This window comes from Sparus aurata, chromosome 23 (genome assembly GCF_900880675.1).
Source record: "Sparus aurata chromosome 23, fSpaAur1.1, whole genome shotgun sequence".
Lineage (NCBI taxonomy): Eukaryota > Metazoa > Chordata > Actinopteri > Spariformes > Sparidae > Sparus > Sparus aurata.
Genome location: NC_044209.1, coordinates 11395580 through 11417710, shown reverse-complemented (window position 1 = coordinate 11417710; position 22131 = coordinate 11395580). Strand labels below are relative to the sequence as shown.

The 22131-nt window shown below is 40.1% G+C and overlaps 2 protein-coding genes across 7 annotated transcripts; one reads left to right on the top strand and one right to left on the bottom strand.

Annotated features, from left to right (window-relative positions):
• Positions 1-1230: 1230 nt before the first annotated feature.
• On the bottom strand, positions 1231-12188 carry prpsap2 (phosphoribosyl pyrophosphate synthetase-associated protein 2). Of its 4 annotated transcripts, XM_030407640.1 has the most exons (12): positions 11751-12188; positions 11328-11380; positions 10401-10467; positions 10120-10292; positions 9901-10016; positions 9720-9775; positions 9484-9629; positions 8582-8623; positions 5703-5773; positions 4443-4589; positions 3524-3708; positions 1231-3335 (listed from the first exon to the last, which is right to left on the bottom strand). In XM_030407640.1, exons 1-11 carry the CDS (start codon positions 11831-11833, stop codon positions 3550-3552), a joined length of 1113 nt encoding a protein of 370 aa, XP_030263500.1. In that variant the 5' UTR covers positions 11834-12188; the 3' UTR covers positions 1231-3335; positions 3524-3549. The 4 variants fall into 4 exon arrangements, with proteins under 4 accessions (XP_030263500.1, XP_030263498.1, XP_030263502.1 ...); XM_030407638.1 differs by having other exon boundaries at positions 1231-3708; XM_030407642.1 differs by lacking the exon at positions 8582-8623.
• On the top strand, positions 11535-21727 carry LOC115575505 (cytoglobin-1-like). Of its 3 annotated transcripts, none has more exons than XM_030407644.1 (4): positions 11535-11555; positions 15082-15224; positions 20376-20607; positions 20894-21727. In XM_030407644.1, the coding sequence occupies exons 1-4, from the start codon at positions 11550-11552 to the stop codon at positions 21056-21058; spliced, it is 546 nt and encodes a 181-aa protein (XP_030263504.1). In that variant the 5' UTR covers positions 11535-11549; the 3' UTR covers positions 21059-21727. The 3 variants fall into 3 exon arrangements, with proteins under 3 accessions (XP_030263504.1, XP_030263505.1, XP_030263503.1); XM_030407645.1 differs by lacking the exon at positions 11535-11555 and adding an exon at positions 11617-11623; XM_030407643.1 differs by lacking the exon at positions 11535-11555 and adding an exon at positions 14521-14568.
• Positions 21728-22131: the final 404 nt, after the last annotated feature.

Genomic DNA, 22131 nt, shown 5'->3' with positions numbered 1-22131 from the left:
TGTTACAAAAGGCCACACATGCTCTTACAGAGGGGAGAGAAAAAAGGTATGCTTCCTCTTTCCAAACAAACATCCAGAGACAAGGTGCATTGTTTCCCCAGAATCAGACGAGGAAGTGAACTATGATTTTTCAAACCTCTGGTTCCTCTTTGTGTCATGTTTAAACGCACAGCTGCACGCAAACTTGTCTGTTTTCAGCACATGGACGGACTCGGAGAGAGCCAGGCCAAAAAAAGCTCAAGTTCCATTCAAGGCTGTACAAGTAAGAAACTGAAGTCATTCAGTTCTTGTGTGTCTGCGTGCGTTTGTCTCTGCTCCTGGACTTGGTCAAAGCTCCTCAGTGTTGCATGGATACCTGAGAAGTTGTGAACAAGTATAGGGTCTCCGACTGTCACTGCATCAGGTGCAACCTAAAAACTATTTTTACCGTTCTAAAGGTAAGCCTTCTCAGACACCTGCACAATATTTGAATTAGTTTGCCTAACCTTATAATTTGCTAATTACTTACTATTCGGTTAAGTTTATCAAATATCTGCAGACAATAATCAACAAAAACCATTGCTGAAGATTGGCTTAGCAAATAGAAATTTGATTCAGTGCATCCATCGTGAACAGGAAAATCTATATGAGCTGCATAACAATATCTTAACCTACACAATCTACTCAAATAAGTAAATGTTCTGCACATGGACACATGTTGACCATCAATAAAAATAGAGGTAGGATATGTTGAGATTTGAAGGGACATTCACTCAAAACTCCATGTTTTTCTTTGCAGGTGTTGTGCTATTTATCCAACAAGATTGTTTAGACGTGAGTTGGGGAGGTCTGCCTTCTCTCCAGCATTAAACTAGATGACAATCAGCTTACAGTGGAAAAGCTCAACAGCAATGTCTGTTTTAAGAAATCTAGACCCAGCTACTCATGACTTCATCCACTAGCCTTGTTGTGAGCAGATTTCGTGCGGAAACTATTCGAAACTACACCTGCCAAACGTATGACTACGCAGAAGGAAGTGGCATCTACTCATCGACGAGAGGCTCTTTAAAAAAGGGATGTAGCGTTACTGTACAGTTAGAAGAAGGAGATCCCTATTCCAGACTAAGACCTGATGTAATCAGATTTTTCAATAATCAAGTCACATAAAGACACCTCGGACTAAGTCCTGTACCCATAAGGTCATTGCCCAAACCGCAATATGATTATTTTTTTGGTAGAGAACAGGCACAATGAGAGGCAACTGCTTTATTTCATACACATTGACAAAAGCCAGGGAGCAAACAGAAGGGTGTTAGTGTTTAAACTGTATGTCCTCAACATCACAGACACGTCAGGAGAACAGCGGACACAGGGGGATACATCATGAAATACACGATCAACAGATACAGTCTGAGCTGGCATTAAGACAGTATTTTAATACAGACAACCTCCAATTTTGCGCCAACACACCAGCAGCGTTGTGCATCGAGCTGTCGAACAACCATCCGTTAGCACATCAGGAGAAATGCAGAATCTTAAACAAAAAGTGGGTGGGGGAAAAGGATGTACCGTGCTGCTGTATGGAAGACATTCTCAGCAAATGTTTTTTTAACATGTGAAACAGGAACAAAAATCAAAATAACCGTGTGAACAAGTAGTTGTGCAGCAGCTTGTAAAGTATATATTCCCTGAGCAAAAGGCTCAATCGGCATAGAAATACACGACTTTCTCCCAAAGCATCACTTTGACATTTACTCAGAGAGCCAAAAAAAAAAGGTGTGCACGCTCAAATGGCAAGTTTCTACTGAGGAAACACCGCAGATGTTGTGAGCAGACATCAAGATCACACTGGTGTTCTTGCATGTTAATGCCAAATTACTAAAGAATGCTTAGATGTTACATTTCTGCTGGCCTTGTTTCAGTTTGTATGCACACATATCTTATCATCCAGGAGACATCAGTGTCCACTCACTTTACAGCAGTACAAAAAAAACCACTCAAGCAGCCAACCCTATTATTGAATTGTCATATTGAAGTTGTCATCGTAAAGTGACGCACCTAAACCATGGATCAAGCTGAAGTGTTACCCATCCAAGTTAGCTGGTGTAAAGCACTATTGCTGTAAACTTGGCTGCTGCAGTAATTTTGGATTAGTGTTGCTGACGAGTCCAGCAGCACAAAAGCCAACCACACGAGCAGCCTTTCAGTTCAGCTAACACTGTAACTGACGAAAAGCAAAACCAGGCAGGAGGTTCACAGGCTCCGGCAAGCTGATTTTTCTTTATTGCAAACTGAAATGACAACTGCTGAGTGCTTAGAAAAACCTCACACAAACATACACGAAGAAAACCGTTGCTATGCTTTGAAAATTAGTCGACGGCGACGTTTAGTGTCGATGGTTTCTGGTTAATTCCCTGTCAGTCACAGTCGGCATCAGGCAGGTAAAGTAAATTGACTAAGGACAACCCACAATTCCAAAAAACTTGAGACGCTGAGTAATAGATAAATAAAACAGTGTAATAATTTTATAATCCTTTTCTTCATATACTCAATTGACCACAGTTCAAACACAATATAGAGAGAGAGAAGCAACAGAAGACTGTGAAAGGTCTGTTTGGATTATTTCCCAGGTAAACAGATTCACTGGACAAAGGCCATGGTATCGTGATTGGGTTTGAAAGTGACATCCTCGAAAAGGCTCAGCTGTCAACAAGCAAGGGTACGGCGAGGTTCAGCATTTTGTCAAACACATGGTTGTTGGCAAATGATTCTGTTTTTATTTTACGTTTTACACAGCATCCCAACTGTTTCTTGATTAAGGTTGAGCGCTCAGTCTTCTGTGGGTTTGAGAAATCTTAGAAGCAGATCTCTCAAACCCACAGCATCAAACCAAAACTCTCTTCTTCTCTAGATGCAATTAAAGGTAAATACGAATCATCTTTTGTCATGACTTAGTCACACTGACCCCTTAATACATGCATGGCGACCCATACATTTTCCCGAACATTCCCACAAATGGTGCAAAAAAAAAAAAGGCTGCATAAAAATATAATGTCGGCACCAATAAGCAGGATCAGCTCAGTCTCGTGTTTGTGGTTTGAATGAGCACAGCCCGTTAAACAAGAGAGAAAACACACCGCAGCCGTGCCTGAAGGTCAGTCATTGGATATGAGGTACCGCCATGTATGACAAAATACATTTTTAAAATACAAAGCATCTTTTTGTTGAAGTGGAAAATCAGCAGGAGCAGCAAGACAGGGAAGAGGCTTCAAAACGTGACCGAATGCCTCGAAAGCTCAAAGTCATTCTTTGCTCTTTTTTATCCTTTCTCGACAAGAAGAAGATGCATTCCTCACCTTGAAAAGGAAATACATTTTTACTTGTGAAAAGAAGTTAAACAACTTTGGATAATTCTTATAATAATTCACTTATTGGAAATCAATTAGGATACATGTAATCCTGACATACACAATGCATGGAACATGACAGTAGCATGTTTTTTACAGCACTGGGAGAAAGTGCCCTCGGTCGCTATCAGACCAACCTCAGCCCTCCCCCTCTCTGACTCTCTTAGTCGTCCACCGTGATGTTACGGAACAAGTAGGCCATGGACTCTCCGTTGTGGATGCGGCGGATTGCTTCGGCCAATATCATGCTGACGTCCACAGTCTTGATTTTGGGACACTGTAGCTTCTGTACTTCATGGGGGACGGTGTTGGTCACCACCACCTGAGGGGTCGAACAACCACAAACGTTGTGTGTAGATTCAATGACACTGTTTCATTTTTAATTAAAAAGCACTTAAACCTTGCAGTTTTCAAGAAAAGCTGCTTTAATTAAAAAAAAGCTAGTAGTTGGAATATAAAAGATTGTTCAGGGGAACTTGAGACTACTATACTACTGTTTTAATCAAATTACAGCATACACTCGCTGTAATTTGTTGCAATATGGGTAATTTTACAAATTTCCTCTCACATGTAGCTAGATTAAGTTACCTACACTATACGTTCCTATGTTTTTCATTAAAACAAATATAAGCCACAACACACGGTATAAAATGTCCACTTAACAGTTACGTCTGTATACTGAACCCTGGAAAGTTAGGAGGAACTGAAAATAGAAACTAATGGTTTACAGAAATGGAACTGGATATAATTACCCTTTCCTTTGTGTAGTTACAACTAATCTCATCCCCTAACAATTCAGATGAAAAACTTTATTAAGAGGAAGTATTGTCTCTCACATTGTGTTCATTAAAAAAAAAAATCAATGAGAAGTAATGAACAGGCACATTTAATGTTGGTTTCAAATAAGTTCTTCAGCTCGGAATTGTTTTCTTCCCTTATTACTTCTCCTTTAGCTTATTTATAGATATTTGACATTCAAACTCAATGAACACTGATTTTACTTAAATGTGGGAAGAGACAGACATTATGGAAAACAACACGTATAGGCGTCCTGACCTCATCGATAGCGGATTCCTCTATGAGGCGTGGAGCATCAGCAGACAGTAAGCCGTGTGTGGCCATGATATAAATCTTATAGGCTCCTCTCTCTTTCAGGATCTCTGCAGCGGCAACAAAGTCTCCTACATCATCTATAATGTCATCCTGGAAGAAGAAAGAAAAATATCATTTGTGGCAAAGACTTCACATTCACACACCCCCCACTCTCTTTTTCTTTGGTTATTTCTGTGATATCCGTTGATTGCTATCACAGTATGACTGACTAGCTAAAGACAATGAACATGTGAACAATAGAATATGGTCACTGCATAGAGTAAAGCTAGATAGTGTCAGAAGTGTTTTTCTTCTTTAAAATATAAGCATATGGGAAAAAGTATCTTTAGGGCCAGTGTTAGCATTGCTGCATTTAGTTTCATTGTTTAGGACACTATGTTAAATTGGCTTAAAGGCCAGGAACTCTGCAGGGGGACTTATAAGTATAGGACAACAATAACAGCCAAAACAAATTGTACTTATTATTGAGCCAGTAAATTGACTCTATAATGCCAATTACACAGGAATATCTATCTAATGTTTGCTAGCATTAGCATTAGCCACCGAAAACAATACCAGATACCAAATAAAATAAGGCTAGAGCAGCAAAAGTTATGAATTCCTTGATGTAAGCAATATCTTTATTACTTATTACATTTTTTTATATGCATAAGGGAAGTGTTATTACTTCTTTAAAAAAAATTACATAGTCTCTATTTATGGTGTGAAAATGTAATTTAAAGGACCAGTGTGTCAGATTTAAGTGCACCTAGTGGTGGGGTTGATTGCATTAATCAAAAGGCCCCCATTTCACCCTCTCCTACTGTGGCCACTAGGAAGGCAAAAGAACGCAAAAGGCTGTTTCTAGATTCAGGATTTGGTTAGTCTGTTCTGGGCTACTGTAAAAACATGGTGCAACATTAAAAGTCTCATCGTACAGTGACGTTAACACAGCTATTCCTAGTTTCAGGTGACATAACACAGATGAAAACATATTGTTGAATATAATACTCCAGTTCTCCCAATAAATCCTCTTAAATCACCCATGCATTAAGGGATAAGAGCCATTTACAGTAGTAGTAATGGAATGAATGTATCACCTGAAATGCTTTGAAACACTGTAAAGGAGAACTAGGAGAGAGTTATAGTTATGAGACAGCAGAGCAGCGGCCGATGAAAGCTCCACCACTTAGGCTACAGGAAAGTGAATTCACTGCGTCTTACCACAATGATGGCAATTCTCCCTCCCACATCTCCGACTACAGTAATGGGAGGTTTCTCCTTGGCCATCATCACTGCAAAGGAAAGTGGGACTGGTTACCAGGTTACTGCTGAGGAGGTCATGTGTGCTGCATTTTACCTAATCAAAAGTAAATCTCAGTAGATTGGGTAAAATGGGTTGAGAAAATGCAATTCAGGCAAATTTGCACCCTCGTTACTGGATTCAGGAATTGATTCGTGGATGTTCTGTTAGAGTAATACAATGCTGTATTCAATTTAAATTGACAATCAAGAGTTGATAGTTTTCCCCCCATTGTACCCCACCTACCCCTAGAAGATTCAACTGAAATACCAAACTTAGTACAGCACATGCCATGCAAAATCAAATGACAGGGTTTTTCTGCCCAGGATACCCAATCAGAAGGCAACATATAACCGCCTGAACACACACACAACCTCAGGCCTGGGCTGTGGCAGGCATGTGGCAGCAGTCTGCATATGAACCAATATGCACCAGACAGGTTTATTTCACACAGGACAGCAGTTGCTGAAAAAGCACTGATGAGGGTTTCTTCATACACACTTGCCAATGTTCTGGGGTCAGTCCTCAGCTGAACATCACTGCTGCCAGCGGCTACTTTTACATGCACACAATCCAACTGCATTTAACCTGACAATTTCAGGAGATGCAACAGCTGCATTATTATTTTTATTTCATTTTACTTTATTTTTTACCAATACCACATAAGAAACTATAGTATTAGTTACATTTAGGCAGCTTTACGTGTCTTTGGGTGCACTTCTGACCTATCCAACATCACAAAGACTATCCAAATAACTATTAGTAACAGCCCTAGACCCTATAATCTCAATTATATTTGATAATCGATTAGTTGTATGGTCCGAAAAAAATAAAAATAAAATTACAATAAGCGTTTCCGAAAGCCCAAGATGACATCCTGGATGTCTTGTTTAGTCCACAAGTCAAGAATATTCATATTACTATCACAGAGGAGTAAAGAAACCAGAAAATGTTTACATTTAAGATGCTGGAATCAGAGAACTTTGGCTTTTTCTCACTTAAACTGAATAATCAATTATCAAAACAGTTACAATTGATTTAAATGGTGCAATATGTAAGAACTGGCCAACTGTCAAATTCATTCTCATACAAATAGGGGCAGCATATCATCAGAGTGCTGCTAATTGTAGCTGCCCTCAGCTAGTTAACTCAGTTAGCCGTGTTGCTAGCAGTTGATGATTACACCGCTAACACTGGAGCTGTGGATCGGGATGGGTTGTATCTAGCTGGTTAGCATGATCACCCAAGCAGACATCACTGCAACACTAACCGTAGACATCTTAATGTGATAAAGGCTATTTATTAATGCTCTGTTGGGAATTTTTTTTCTATTTTTGACACTAGAAATCCTACATATAGATGACAACCTATCAACTTTTCGTGTCAGCTCTAAGAGGGCCTTCTCATCTATTAATGTTCTTTTCTTCACCTACCGCCCGACTAAAGGCAGCAACGATTTACTAAAATAATACATCTCAATGTCTATGAACTGTCACAACAACATAACAACTAGAAACAACTAAATTACTCTACACAGCATGCTGTGAATCCACGCATTACAATTAAACTGGGATTAGATTACCATTCAATGTAGCACATTTATATGACTTAAAATATATTTTTTATACAAATATATCCAATTTGGAAAAAACAAAAACACAGCTGCATTCCAAGTATTGTTCTGCATGTAAATGTAGTAATTCAAAGGGTATAAGGAAACAATCAACTGGTAAACAATCAGCCAGCCAAGCCGATTGTAAAGGAAAAAGTGTAAAGAAGCAGAAAGAGGAGGAGGCATGCCTTGCAGAACACTTTGCTGAATACCGTGAGTCCCACAGCATCAGAAAACCTGGCAGTGTCACATTCAGACTTTTATCACTATTAACCAAAAAACAGCAGAAGCCATGTTGTTAGCAGTACACACACACCTCTCGAAAAATATCTTGTTCTTACAGCTTGCTGAGATACTAAAACAAGCTACCTGAGAAATGTTTGGTCAGATATCTTGGAATTAATTGAACATGTTGTCAATAAAACACATTAATCAACATGGTCCTCTGATAAGATCTGAAAAACTTAGAGGAAGATTTCCACAACGGGTTGGAATTGCGTTTCAAAAACTTCTACCATAGAGAAATAAGTAATGCTAATGTTGATAGATGCTGCTTTTAAAGCAGAGCTTTCAGGAAACTTAAACTTGACCAAGTTTGCTTTGAATGCTTAACATAGCAACCATTCAATTCGTAATGCTCTTCTACACAAAATGTCATGTTAGGTTTCAAAAGCATGCTGTTCTGTTACTGTCACATGCAGTTTATGACCAAATGTTAATCAGGTTTAAAAGAGCGGGTTTAATATGGGTGCACCATGTGTTGATTGGCAAGATGAGTCCAGATGTTTACGTAAAACGTAAAAAAGAAAAAAAGAAAATGTTTGGCATGGTTCTGGTTTGATTTATGGATTTCGAAAAAATAAAATCAGAACACAACAAAACAAAGAGGGAGTTTGGCCATCTTGTAGAACTTGCTGTCTGGAATCTGAGAAAGGTGCAATAAACTTGAGAACTGCTCTTACAGGTCAAACATGCCATGCAGGTAGCATTTTATGACTGTGGACGCTGGTAAATGCAAATTTTCTATGCACTGAAAATCAGTTTTTTCAATAACTCCCCCTCCTGAATCCAGACTGTATTTTCACAAGATGCAACACAAACCCTTCGTCTACACATGCACGATTTGAGGAACCATTTGAAGAGGAAATCATTTTATAGTCAGATGTAAGTTCATGTTTACGGTCGTACTTGGGAGCTCTATGCCAGGGAACGGAGCTTGTTGTTTGCCTGCTATTACCAACAAATAAACACCACGTTAACACAAATGCACAAATATTTGACATGACAAAACACATGATGCCAAGACTTGGAAAATCCTCTCACTCCATTAACAGAAATAAAAAAATTAATAAAAACCAGTCAATAAATCAGACTCATTGTGTTAAAATGTACATCTTCTTATGGTTGAAGCGATTATCGTTCCAAAGGAGGATTTTTTAAGTCAAGGGTGAGAATAGAAACACAAGTAAGAATATAAATATTTTTTGTAAATCATAAAGTGAATACTGGACGCAAATACTTTGGAGTCATTTGCCAATGACACAATCATTCGATATTGTTATATAATGGCCTTACCAGGAGTTAACACTGTGAATATGTTAAAAACTAAATGCCAAAGTCACGTTAGTATTTCTCCCCAAAATAAATATTTGAAAATCAAAGTGCCAAGAAACAGCGACTATGATTCTATGATTATTGAGCATGTCACTCTTTGTAAGTAAGGACTTGCAGCTTGTGGAGGATGCAGCATGAGTAGAAGTAGTGTATTTTTTGGAATTAAAACATGCAGAAACACAAAAATCACTTTTTTGGAGTATGGTTGATGGCATGAGTGAGAAACAGCAGAAACTACAAGTCGAAAACAGGGTAGCAAAAATAAGAGCTGGACTAGCTAAACTATCAGAAATTCAAAAAAATTTCTTGCTGAATTAATTAATGGTGTGACAATAAAAAAGGCACCTAACTTTGAGAATCAGTAAGCAGGATAATGTTTTCTTTTTAGGTAAAAATATGTCAAGCTTTGGACCTACAAGTCTAATGCAAAGAAAACCTGAACGTCAAAAGTACTCTACAAAAATAAGTGTTCTTACAAGGAAGTTCCAGCCCTGTGTGTCCAGTGGTGTTGCGTACACACGGTGGGGAGTGTCTTCCATCAGCCATGTCGGACTCTGAACACTGAGCCTCGCCGTGAATCACAGCCAGACCCAAACGCAGGCGTTCTGCATAAGACTGAGCCCTGGGGGGGGGAATAATGCAATGTTTAATTTCAAGACCATTTAATATCTGTAAATAAGTGAAAAGGGTTTCTTTCTGGGGTGTTTTTTACCTCTTAGCTGCTGCTGGGGACTTTGCAACAATGATGGCATTTCTGTAATCAGGAATCTGACAAGAAAAAGGGAAACAGAAGTCAGTGTTACATACATCACACTGACTGATTGATTTGGTTTAAAGAGGCTTGGTTACCAACACTGTTTAACAAAGAGTAGACATTAAAAGGTTATTATGACCTCTTCTTGGATGTACTGAATCAAGAAAGGGGAGGCACGCAAGTTGTCCACTGGAAAACTGAAGAAGCCCTGGATCTCTTTCTGATGCAAGTCCATGGTGATGATGTGTGTTAATCCTTTAGAGCAAAAAGATAGACAAGTATTTTACTGTAATTTTATTGCCAAAGGAAAAAGAAACTTAACAATTCAAAGGTTGACGACCATTTGTTTTTTCTTTACCTGCTTTAGCTAACATCGAAGCTAACAACTTGCTCACTATCGAGCCTCTCTTTCTCATCTTGCACTGTTTGCTGTACGGGAAGTAAGGAATAACGCCAATGATGTTCTTTGCGCAAGATGTCTTGAGGGCGTAGGCCATAACCAGTAGCTCCATGATGGCTGTGTTGACATCTCTGGTCACAAAAAAGACAGAGTAAAAATGAACTCCGGTCTGTGATTACCTGAAAGAATGTGAAACAAGACTCTGTTGCGATGCAAATGACATGCCTCGCCTTACTCACCGTGGGATAGTCTGGATGATGAAAATAGTTTGTCCACGTACGGATTCTTTAACATCCACTCTAGTTTCTATTTTGGAGGCGAAAAACATAATCAGTGAAATTAGTAAATTTGCATCCTAATTTTGACACTTTCCTATTGGGTAGGATGGCACATTGTATCCACCATAAAAATAATCCAATTAAATAGCTGGAAATACTATGGATTCCACAGTAAAGCATGAAAGGCCACCTGAGGCACCTGTCAGAAGAAGGAATCTGCCCTGCAATCTGTCTTCTCCGATTAGCACTCCCATCTCTGTGACTGTGAACTAGAAAAAGATGTGTCCTGTCGCTGATGCAATCGAAATATTTGCCTCCAAACATAATGTAATGATAAAGTCATTCCAGTAAGTTTGGCCAATATCGTCATGCATTTTCAAATCATCCCATCATGCCTAGTGGGCACAAAATAACCTGACGTGTTTATGTTTTCCATCATGTCCATTTGCTTGTTTGTTGGTTGGTTTGTCAATATTTGATCACACAAAAGCTACTGAACAGATTCCAATGAAAGGATGGATGGAAGATAGGTCTCAGACCAGAGTAGACCCCATTAACCTTTGGTGCAGATCTAGATATATTTCCCTCGCTTGAACATTGAAGGGTGGGGCCTTCATCAACATTTTTTGTTCATTTCACAGGGAATAATGCATGGATCTTGATGAAAACAAAAATCTGACATATATAGGTTGCTGTTGTCTATGAGTGAGTCCAATTTGATACGCAGTTAGATGTGGTTTGTCATTTAGAGAGGTGCAGGGCTGTGAGTTTGATATTGATTAGGCTTGACTGAACTGAAGGGGGCTATTTGGTCTTGACAGAGGTAGTCGCCTTTCCAGTATAGAATAAAATCCTGTCATTCCAAAGCAACAATTACCCATCGCTCACCTCTGTTAGACTCCTGAAAGACCACAGACTTCCCCAGTTCAACTCCCAGCCGCCTGGAAAACAAGAGCACAAAAGCACAGCTAGTGTGAAGACAATTGAGAGGTGAATGTTAATAAAGGCACTATCCTGTCAAATGCTGTCTCAGTGACAAACCAGCATTAGAGATTTTGCACATCCTTCATTCATTCATTCATGATCAGACGCTCTTGTTAGCAGAAACAGATGGAGGTGAGCCTCAACAAATGACTGTCTCGTGTTACACAATAACCAAGCATTTAATACTGTTCGTCGTGGTGGTGAGTGCTTTATTTAAAAAAGGTAACTGGTCTAATATAGTCTACGGCTGAGTATTATTCATGCGTGTCTCGGCCTAGTGCAGGAGAAAAACAGCTTTTTTGTTGTTTTCAACAACACTTCGCTTACTCTGTTATCTTCTTGGCCAGTTCTGTGCACGCTGCGGACGAGTTTGCGGAAAACACACGGTAACCACTTTTAGGGACGTTCATTCTGGCACTCCTCGTGGTCTTTTTTTAATTTCCCAGACACTGAGACGGCAGCACCTTACACTCAACCAACCGCCGCGTTTGTTTCCGTTTTCCCCTGTTGCGACGTTAGCTGACAAGCTAGCTAACCTAGCTACGTACCTACTGCTGCAGACCAACCCGCTAGGTGTGCTAGTTACACGACAGGACGTTCAGAGTGCGATATATAAACTCAACTTGAGCATGCCTACTGAGTAAACATTAGTTACTGTAGATATTCTGCGTATTTGTCGGATTGTTGGTGAGCTAACGGATGATACCTGTCACTTAGGTAGTACTGCAGCCTAACAAGTGACAACAACGGGGTCCGCTTAGGGTCAAAATTGCCAGAAACGCTTTGCGGTTTTGGTTGAGTTTCGTGAAGTAACGTTGATGATTTCTGGATTTAAAAAAGAAGAACAAGAAGAAGAAGCAGGCGTAATTTGATACATATTTGTAAATCATATTTTGATGCTTGATATTCTTTTAATCAAGATCGACGCAAATGTACCTGTATGACTGAATAATCTGTAATTAGCTTTTAAAGGGTTTACATCCGTAGGGTAAATTTCTAATCATGTCTCATGTGAGATTATGTTATGTGGTATCTTAAAACTTAGACAGCTGTCTTCTTACTTCGCAGGATGATGTGACGATAAACATACACTAATGGGTTAATCAGTCTTTTTACTAGTGATCAGATGAGAAAAATTCACATTTACTGATGAAGGGTATTATAGGAAAAGTTCATCAAAAAGTGAAAATGCATACACCATTTCCTCTTCTTGCCGCTGAAAAAATCAGGTGAGGTTCAGTAGTTGACAAAAAAAAAATCAGCATTGAAGCAACAGCTGAACAACTGAAGTAAATGGTGACCTGTTTTAGAATGTTAAAAAAAAAATAAAAAAAAAAACATTAAATGGCTTCACATAGCTGGTCCAATGTAATCCAAGTCTCCGAAAGTCAGGAGATCCTAAATTGATTTGAACATATGTTATTTAAACCCCATTTCGAGCTGATGTATTCACTGTAGCTGCTAAGCTAAGGGCGTTATTAAAGATACATATCTAGCATTTGGGAAGACAACTTAATCATAAGAGAAAGATCTTCCTTGACTGATTTTGAATAACAAACTGACCTTAAAGGACAACACAGTTTTATACTGTTTTACCTTGTTTACATTTGGCGGACCCTGCCACCTTCCTAGCTACAAACAGTGTTCTGGTGACCTTATTTTCCTCTGAGAGCAGCTTGCTTATTCAGTTTCGGAAGAAATAAATATTTCTGAGTTAGTATTATTACCTCATTAATATTGCAAATAATACAATTCTGAGTTTGAATCTCGACTCCAAAACTACATAAAAAAGTCCCCATTTACTGCAGTTGTTTAGAGGAATACCACAACACATTTTTTGCTGTAAAGCTTCAGAAATGTTTTGTGAGAGATTACAAAACTTCAGTCACCTTTCCATCAGCGAAGAAAGAAACGTGACTTGCGTGACTCCTGTTTGACAGAGGGGGTCCTTCTCATAGATAATTGAAAAGTGACTTTTCCTTTAAATAATTTAAATTAACTGCCCTCATTTCATTCATCTCAAACATTGCGTCTCTGACGGCACCTGAAGAGCAGTGCTACTCCAGCTGTCCACTAGGTGTCATTACTCATTAGCCTTGGATCCACTGTCCTTGGATTTAATATGAAGAAATCACAAGATCTTTGTTTGTCTGAGGAAAGGGGGTTGAAGGTACGAAGTGGGACTGGATTTGTGTCGGTGTGGGCGGCAGAAATAATCATAAAGCAAACTGCATCCTTCATAGAAAAATTCAAGCAGACGCATGTTGGGCTACAGCCATTGATCAAGTCTCCTTGTTTGACTGATCCCCTACAACCTGATCCAATCATTAACCTCTGCAACAGGACCAACTCTTGTGTCTTCACAATTAGCCGGCATTCAAATATTGACAATGTGATCAGCTTGCTAGATCTACTGACTGCCACCCTGCTGTTGGGTGCAACAGTGATACGTGATATACCAGTGAAACGTGATATCACTGCCAGCAAAGGCTAATTTTCTGAGATATTTGAGACACAGCAAACAAGCCCAGAAATGTGAGGTGCAGCTAACTTAAGCACAGTTTCACAGTTTCACCGATTTAGGACTCCGTCAATGATTAACTTTTTGCACCTGCTCTCCATTGTCCCTCCCCCGGTTGGACAGTAAACGTCACATCAATCATGACCTTTATAACAACGTGCTGTTGTTTCTTGTTTGTTTTTTTTACTGCCCCCTCCATAGGCTACCATGCATTCTTGGCTAATTGGCACCTTTTTAGGTCCATCTGCCAAATGCGAAACTTGAATCCCAACATTCTAAAGTTCTCAGCTGTGACAACATCAGCGCGATAAGACCTCCAGCTGATAACCTCTGCCACAACAAAGGTGGAAAATGTTGAAGTGCAAAGTGAGAGCTGTGCGAGTCTCTTGAGGGTGTGTGCATGTAATGAAAAATGAAAAAAAAGAAAGAAAATGGACAGAAAACACACTGATCTGGTTAGATACAGGTTGGCCTGATTTTTCTGATGGACGTCAAGCCATTTAATTTTCAGTGTTTTTTTGGGTTTTTTTTTACATTTACATCGGAGGGGCTTTGCGAGAAGCTCAATATCATTACAGGTTAATCTCCTGGATGGTCTGGGATGGCGACAGCGGAGGAAAAAAGGTCAGAGCGAGTTCCTTTATCTTATTTTGACGTCATAATCGCGCATCGCATCCAATGCTCACACACCGCACGCAGACTTAAGGATTTGTTTTACTCATCTCATTATGTTTTTATCAAACACCACCTACAAAGGTGAGAGGTAAAGGGAGAAAGAAAGAGAGAGAGAGAGAGAGAGAAAGGGAGGGAGAGAGGGAGGGAGAAAGAGGGAGGGAAGGGAAGGGAAGGGAGAGTATAAAGGAGAGAGTACAGAAGCTCCTCCTCGTCCTCTGCGTGTGTTTTCTTGTGTTTTTTCAGCCTGTTCTTCAGCCACACTCTCGCTCAGCAGAGATTCAGACAGCACTCACTGGGAAAATACGGGGGGGAAGGGAATCCTCTCTCTCTTACCAAGAGAAAAGACACAAACAAGAGAAAAAGAGGTAGAAATACAGTGTTTATTTTTGAGGCAGGGGGGTTACTCTCATCAGAGCCCTGCCTTCTGCACGTGCTCAGCTCGGCACAACTGTGTTTCCCCAGACGGAGAGGATGCAGGGAGAGGGAGAGCTGAATCACCTGGAGCGACCGAGTCCTCTGAACGAGAGGGAGAAGGTGTTGATCCAGGACTCCTGGGCGAAGGTCTACGAGAACTGCGAAGACGCCGGGGTGGCTATACTTCTCAGGTATTTTTTTTTTTTCTCTTTATGTTTGAATTGTTTCCAATGCAGGTCGAGGTCAGGGTCGTGAGTTTAAAAGTTTAAAATTGTTTCGGTTTTTTTACATTGTCAGAAATGTTCAAATGCAATCATACATCTGATATTCTAGCAGTTTAATATGTGTTTTATGAGGAAGGCTATGTACTTTATAGTCAGCTATATAGTAAGTAAGTTAGTGAGATTGTATTTATTCAGCACCTTTCAAAACCTTTATTACAAAGTGCTTTGCAGGAGGATAAGAGGTTAAAGGTTAAGAGATAAACGTGGGACAATCATTACAATTAAAAACAGTTAACACAATTAAAACAATCATATATTCATGATATCGTATTGGACTTCATACATTCTGTATCTAGTCCTCTGTAGTATTGTGACTGGATCAACCAGCCTTTGGATTGTAAAACATCTTTGGATCTCATCATATTATGTAAAATGGGAATGTGTGCATTTGTGTGTGGCAGCGTGACCCTACTGCATACTCAGCTGATCAGCACCTGGTCAGGTAATGACACATACCTTGACAATTAAAGCTGCTATACTAGATACCAGATGCAAAGATGGTGCCCATTCAAACCAATGCGAATTGCTCGCCCACGTCATATGGCAAAAAAGTTTACCAGCTACCCCGTTTACTTCCTGGTTCTTCCTCACTGGCCCCGCCCACGAGTTCCTGCTCAGCCCATAGACCTCAGATTGTGATGACGTCAAAGATGTTAAAAATCTTCTTTCTCTGCTTGAGGGAAGTTTTACGAATGCAAAACTTTCATGGATCTTAAATCCAAAAATAATTTTGGTGTCCTGTCAACAGTTTTACCGACGTTTCTTTTATAATGGCAGTCTAAGTGGGAAAATGTTTTTTTTTGCACATGGGAATTTTTCCCTGCAATACCACGAGTGGCCACTATGCCAAATCGAAAGCAAGGCCAAGCAGTACCCTCGAGGGACTGCTGTAAGCGTCATTTTTTGCTAACTTGCTGTCCATTCTGCAGTTATCAACCTCCTCCCTCCTCTATATGTCACCACATTAGCGTGGAACGCTCTCACCGGTTCTCTGTCCTGATTGGATAAAGTGGGCAGGGACACCATGAAAATGTTTTTCTCTTTTTACTGCGTGAGCAAGAGGAGGAAAGTCATGGGTTATTGGCCAAACACTCACTGTGACAGTGATCAGTGTTGGAATGCTATTGGACACTTATTTTGGTTAAAAAAAAAAAAAATCACTTACAGCAGCTTTAAGCACTGAATCTCTGGAGCCACAGGGCCTACTGATGCTTCTCTGTCACATCTAATTAACCATTTTAGGTCAAACTGTGGGATTATCCTCCCTCTGAATGCTACGTTTTTACCATCTCGTTGACTTTACAAGTTTCCAGTCTGCTCAAAGAAACATAGTCAGTCATTTCCATTTTTCCATGTTATATGCTCACCTCTCCTCCTTTCTCTTAATCCCATTCATCAAATAGTAGAGGCAGAGAATAAACATTATAATCCATCAGTTGGACATTTTTGGCACTCAAAGGGCTTCCTCCCCCTGGAGCAGGTCATGTTTTGAATGCCTGTGAAGAAGGCCGGGCAACCTACAGCAGCATGACCCCATCACTGGAAGCCGGTTCTTAAAAAATGTCCCACCTTCTCCCCAGGAATCGAGTGATGAGGGAGTTTTTACAATGTCAGTCAGTGGAAGTGCTGAGTCCTTGTCATTTAAACTTTTTACGGTGAGCGCTCAATCACGTTGGAGGATTCCCACAGCTGTCTAAGTTGCCATTGTTTTGTTGGCTGAAAGCCTTTGATGATCTTGAAATGTGACAAGATTCACTGCCTGTCGCGGCACGCCTTTATAATCCTTCGTGATTGCAGCAGGTGAAAGTTGAGAGCAAGGTTAGTGAAAATGCAAGGCGCAATAAACCTGTACAATAGCCATCAGTATAATTTTCTTTTCGACAGGATAAGCTGCAGCAATTTATTAAAAAAAAAAAAATCAGTATCCCACTCCTCTTTTTTTTTTTTTTTCCTCAAAAACATATTGAAACTCCACATTCCTTCACAAAGACCCTACAACCTTAAGGAATTTGAGGAATGGTGATTGATTGACAAGCATCACCGCGGTAAATCCTCCTTTTAGCAGTAAAAGCACATGCGGCATTAACTTAAACCCTCCGGCTAACTGTCTTTGCGGTGGCAGATAAGATCCAAAGTAGCAAATTATGGCTCTGAAATGAGAAACTTTCCCTGGATTCAGCTCTTCAGTCAGTCTTGGAGAACAGATAAGGACGGATTAAGACTCCAATGACCATATAAAATACTAATGAGGCTATTTATATGCAACCACAGGTCATGCAATTACAAGAGGAGACAGATAAAACACCACAGTTCCTCATTAGTTTCAAACTAGGAATACTTTGCTCACGCACTTGCCAGAGCACTCCACCCAGAGCTGGAGAGATTAAGACACCACCTTCTATCCATCTCCCGTTGCAGACGATCAAATCCAGGAGTGAAAGCAGCCATATGCTTCCGAGCTAACATTAAAAACTATTTGCTTACTTTTTGTGTTGTGACAGAGGGAGATGGGACATCGGGTGTAGATAGCCAGCAAACCAGATGCACTGGCTGTCTTCCCAGACTGTGGGCGGGGGGGAGTTTTTAGGTTCCTCTCTGCGAATACACCCTTTGATACCTCCGAGGGTCAAACAAGGATAGAAATCAAAGAAAGTGTCTTTGAGCAGACCATTTGTTCTAAGAGAGAGCACACTGCGCGTCACGATAGTGTGAAGAAATGTGAAGTCAGACCGGAGCAAAAATGGGAATAATGCAATATCGAAGCCAAGGGTTAGCTGTCTTTGCAGCTACATAATTAAAATCTAAGCCATAAAGTAAAAGGTGCGCTCGTGGTCGCCTGAGTAGGCAGCTGCATTCATTTCCTCCATCTGCTCGCCCTCTAATTAGCACATTTCACCTTGTGTCAGAGATTTTCTGGAACAGTGCATGGTCCTGGGCTCTATTATTTAATTTTTTTTCTAGGAGGTGTGACAGAAACCACAGTAGAGAACCGGCCAGATGTGTTTTCTTCATTGTGCATTAAAGTGATTACAGACCAAGTAAGAACAAACATGGGGAAACATTGACAGCCGAAAGAGATTATACGAGATTAATGACCAACACAAAGAAGACGTGATTAAAGTGGGGGATACAGTGTGACAGGATGGGGGAACTTGAGTTGATGATGCGTGTCTATGGTAAGGGGGTATCTTGTTGCACTCTGGATGATAGGAGTTGGGTAAATAATCAAATAATCGATAACTGTTTCTTCAAAACACAGATTTAATGACTTAACTCTCACACTGGGTTAACAGGGAAGAATCACAGTAGCGAATTATAGTCTATTTGCTAAAGGCTTGGACCAACTTCTAAGCAAGGCGAGAAAAAACAAATCATACAGGCATTTATCAGATCTGGAATCCGCTTTACTTTTCAAGTCAGCGTGTATTCACAGTCGTCATTGCTCACGGCGTGTTTACACAGGAAATAGGGATGGCGATCAAGTAGTGGAACCGTTGAGAGCCAGTTCCAAATAGTACGTTTTGCACCAATGCCGGCATGACTTTCTGAGGAATTTCACACGTTTAAGCTTCTGGAAACTTGCAACAAGAAGGGGTTTACGGTATAAAGAAAAGAATGGCTTCATTTCACAAGGAAATTCAATGTGGGAAGTGCAGTAACACGCATCACCCCTTGCAAAAATCTTTCTACGCAACACTGGCTTAATGCCACGTAGCTGACACTCTGCTCACGAGTGCCGCCGCATCCCAATCCCAGCAGCATGTCCGCTACCATGGGTAAATATCTTTTATTATGATAACATCAGTGCCACCCCTGCCAGCTTTGGCCAATTTATCATTTAACCAAATTTAAAACAAAAAATCGTGCATGCATATTCTCCCATTCCATCCATTTGAGACGATGACAGATAGACTTTTGTTACACAGCAGCTCACCAAAAAACACCTGATGAAAAGGACATAAGTGTAGGGACAAAAAGGCTTGACAAATAAAAAAAACAGATTTATATATAATCATATATTAAAAAGCGAAGACCACCAACAGCATGAGTATTTGGGTTACACTATAATAAACATGATTAATAAACGTTAAATTAATGTTTGATTAAACACCGGTTGCAATGGCCATTTAATGGCCATCCAAATAATGCTTATACATGAACTGCACAGTATTAATTAACCATTTAAAAAATATTGTTACCATCAGTTGAAACTTAATAAACAGTTGCCTGATAAATAAATGTTTTGTAAAGCATCACATTGTTTGTTATCTCGAAAATAACTTTGAACTCAAGTTTAATACACTTTAAATGAACTGTTTATTAATGACGGTTATTATAAAGAGTTGCCTGAAATCCCCTAAATATACAAGTCACATGTGTCTGATATAGATATAGCTTACACTGGAGCAGTTATGAAACAGAGTTCTTCATGTATGTCCTCAGAGTTACAGCAAATCATCAAAGATTTATTTCTGTGTTGTAAAATGTTCAGCGGATTTACCAGAGCCATTCAAGTCCAACTTTATTTTTGTTGTATGCGCATTGTTCTATCATCACCTATAGAAATAAAGTAATAATGAAATATTGTAGATCAAGATATCAGCACAACATGCTTCCCTTTGCTACCGGATGACCACTTCATGAGCCAAGTATGCAGGAGAACAGAAGAGTCAGCCTGCTGATAAAGTTGTCACAGTCACAATAAATCTATAGACATCAATTATTCAGCCCTGTTGCATAATGTTTTCTGTGCAGCTGGATGTTTTTTCTCCACTTTTTTTTTTTTTTTACATTCCTTTCAAGTATTTTATGGATTACATACCACACAGTACCTAAGATAACAGTTTAAAGCAAACACTTAAAGGAAAAATATGCAGCACTCTCCTGTCAGTGCGGATATTTACTCATGGTATCTTGCCAGCTCCCAAAAAAGAAAAAAACGAACGTGGGTTTGCAGGATGGAGCCGGTGCAGGCTGAAGGGCGATGAGATTAGCGGAGCTTCACAGCAGCTGCTCGTACTCATATCTCTCATTGAGTCTAACTCTTCTCCCTCACAGGCTGTTTGTGAACTTCCCCTCGTCCAAGCAGTACTTCAGCGACTTCAAGCACGTCGAGGAGCCGGAGGAGCTGGAGAGGAGCGTCCAGTTCAGGAAGCATGCTAGAAGAGTCATGAATGGCATAAATACACTGGTGGAGAGCCTCGATAACTCAGACAAGGTCGCCTCAGTGCTGAAGCTTGTGGGCAAGGCCCACGCACTCCGACACAAGGTGGAGCCGGTGTACTTCAAGGTAAAATGTGTGAGAATCAAAAAGGAAGTGACTCACGGGGACACTCAGACATTAACTATAAAGGTTTGGATGAAGTAAAAGAAACCAAACAATTAAAGCTGCATAGAAGGATTTTTGACCACTAGAGGGCAGAAAGTAGACTCTAATGTTTTTAAAATGATGTCTTAACAGCAATTTTGTTGACAGTTGAGGAAATGCACACTTCAATGAGCAGAAGGAATGTTTTAGTTCCTCGAAAACCACTTCAAGTTGTCTTAAGTTCTGCATTTGGTTGTGTCTTGCCCAGTTCTTGAGTGGTGTGATACTGGAAGTCCTCGGAGAAGCGTTTCCAGAGGTTGTGACAGCAGATGTGGCCGCAGCGTGGACCAAACTCCTGGCTACGCTCTGCTGCAGCATAAATGCCGTTTATGAGGAACTGGGCTGGACTTCGCTCTCAACATCAACTGGGTGAAGCTTCTAAGTCTGGGTTTCTTGGACCACTGGCACCCAGAGACTGTTCACATATATTTTTTTGTGCCACAGCTCATTGGCTGCACTGACCTCTACTGAAAGCAATGTATCTTTACAGAAGTTATCTAACAAATAATGGAGACTAAGGTTCAATGTAATTGTGGGTTATGGAACATACACATGTTTCTGTGTGTGTGTGTGTGTGTGTGTGTGTGTTTTTACTACCTACTGGGGACTGTTTCTTGCATAAACCATGTCAGGACCAACAGTCCAAAGACTGGTCCTAATACAGAGAATGACAGAGAGAGAGTGCAAGTAAAATACTAAAGCTCTCTGGTTTGTTTTGTATACTCTGGTAAAGGACCAAACCATTGAAAGGAGAGAGAGCAAAGAGGAATTAAATGCAATCATGAACCCAAAATGAGACAAAAGGTCACATTTGACTCGGATGTGCCTTCTACTTAATGTGTATATCTCGAAACTGCCATGTAAATACCATTCTTTCTAAATACCATCCATCAGCCTGTATCCACTGGTGTCCCATTCAGGAGCTATAAAGAGGACATTTTCTTCATTTTCAACAGTTAATTGTGATTATTTTACATTTTTTCATTATGCCTTTGTACCTGTATCTAACAGCATTTGAATAAAAAATACGAAAGAAATAAAATGTTACTGCCTCAATGTTGAATCCTTTTATAATCATCTGCTCTAATCTCGTTCCCCTACATTCCTGCTCACAAAAATGTGTCGTCCAATTTAGACTTTCCTCCGTCTCGCTTGGCCTACTGCTCCTTTATTCTCCACTCGAGTCATCAGTGCTAAGTACAAATGGCTCAGCTGCAGAAATACCCCCACTTATCCCACTAGGCTCTCTCTTTTAAAAGTATATGGTAGGAACACTGTGCCCGGCCATCGGTAATTAGTTTTATCCAGATGTACAGTAATTAGATCCGCATGCTAATCCTTACTGTAAACCTGTGCTGTTAAGTGCTACTCAGAGCTAATTTCAACAGGCCCTCTTACAACATTCAGCCCTCCCTTGACAAAAAAGGGCAAAATCGAGGTTGATGT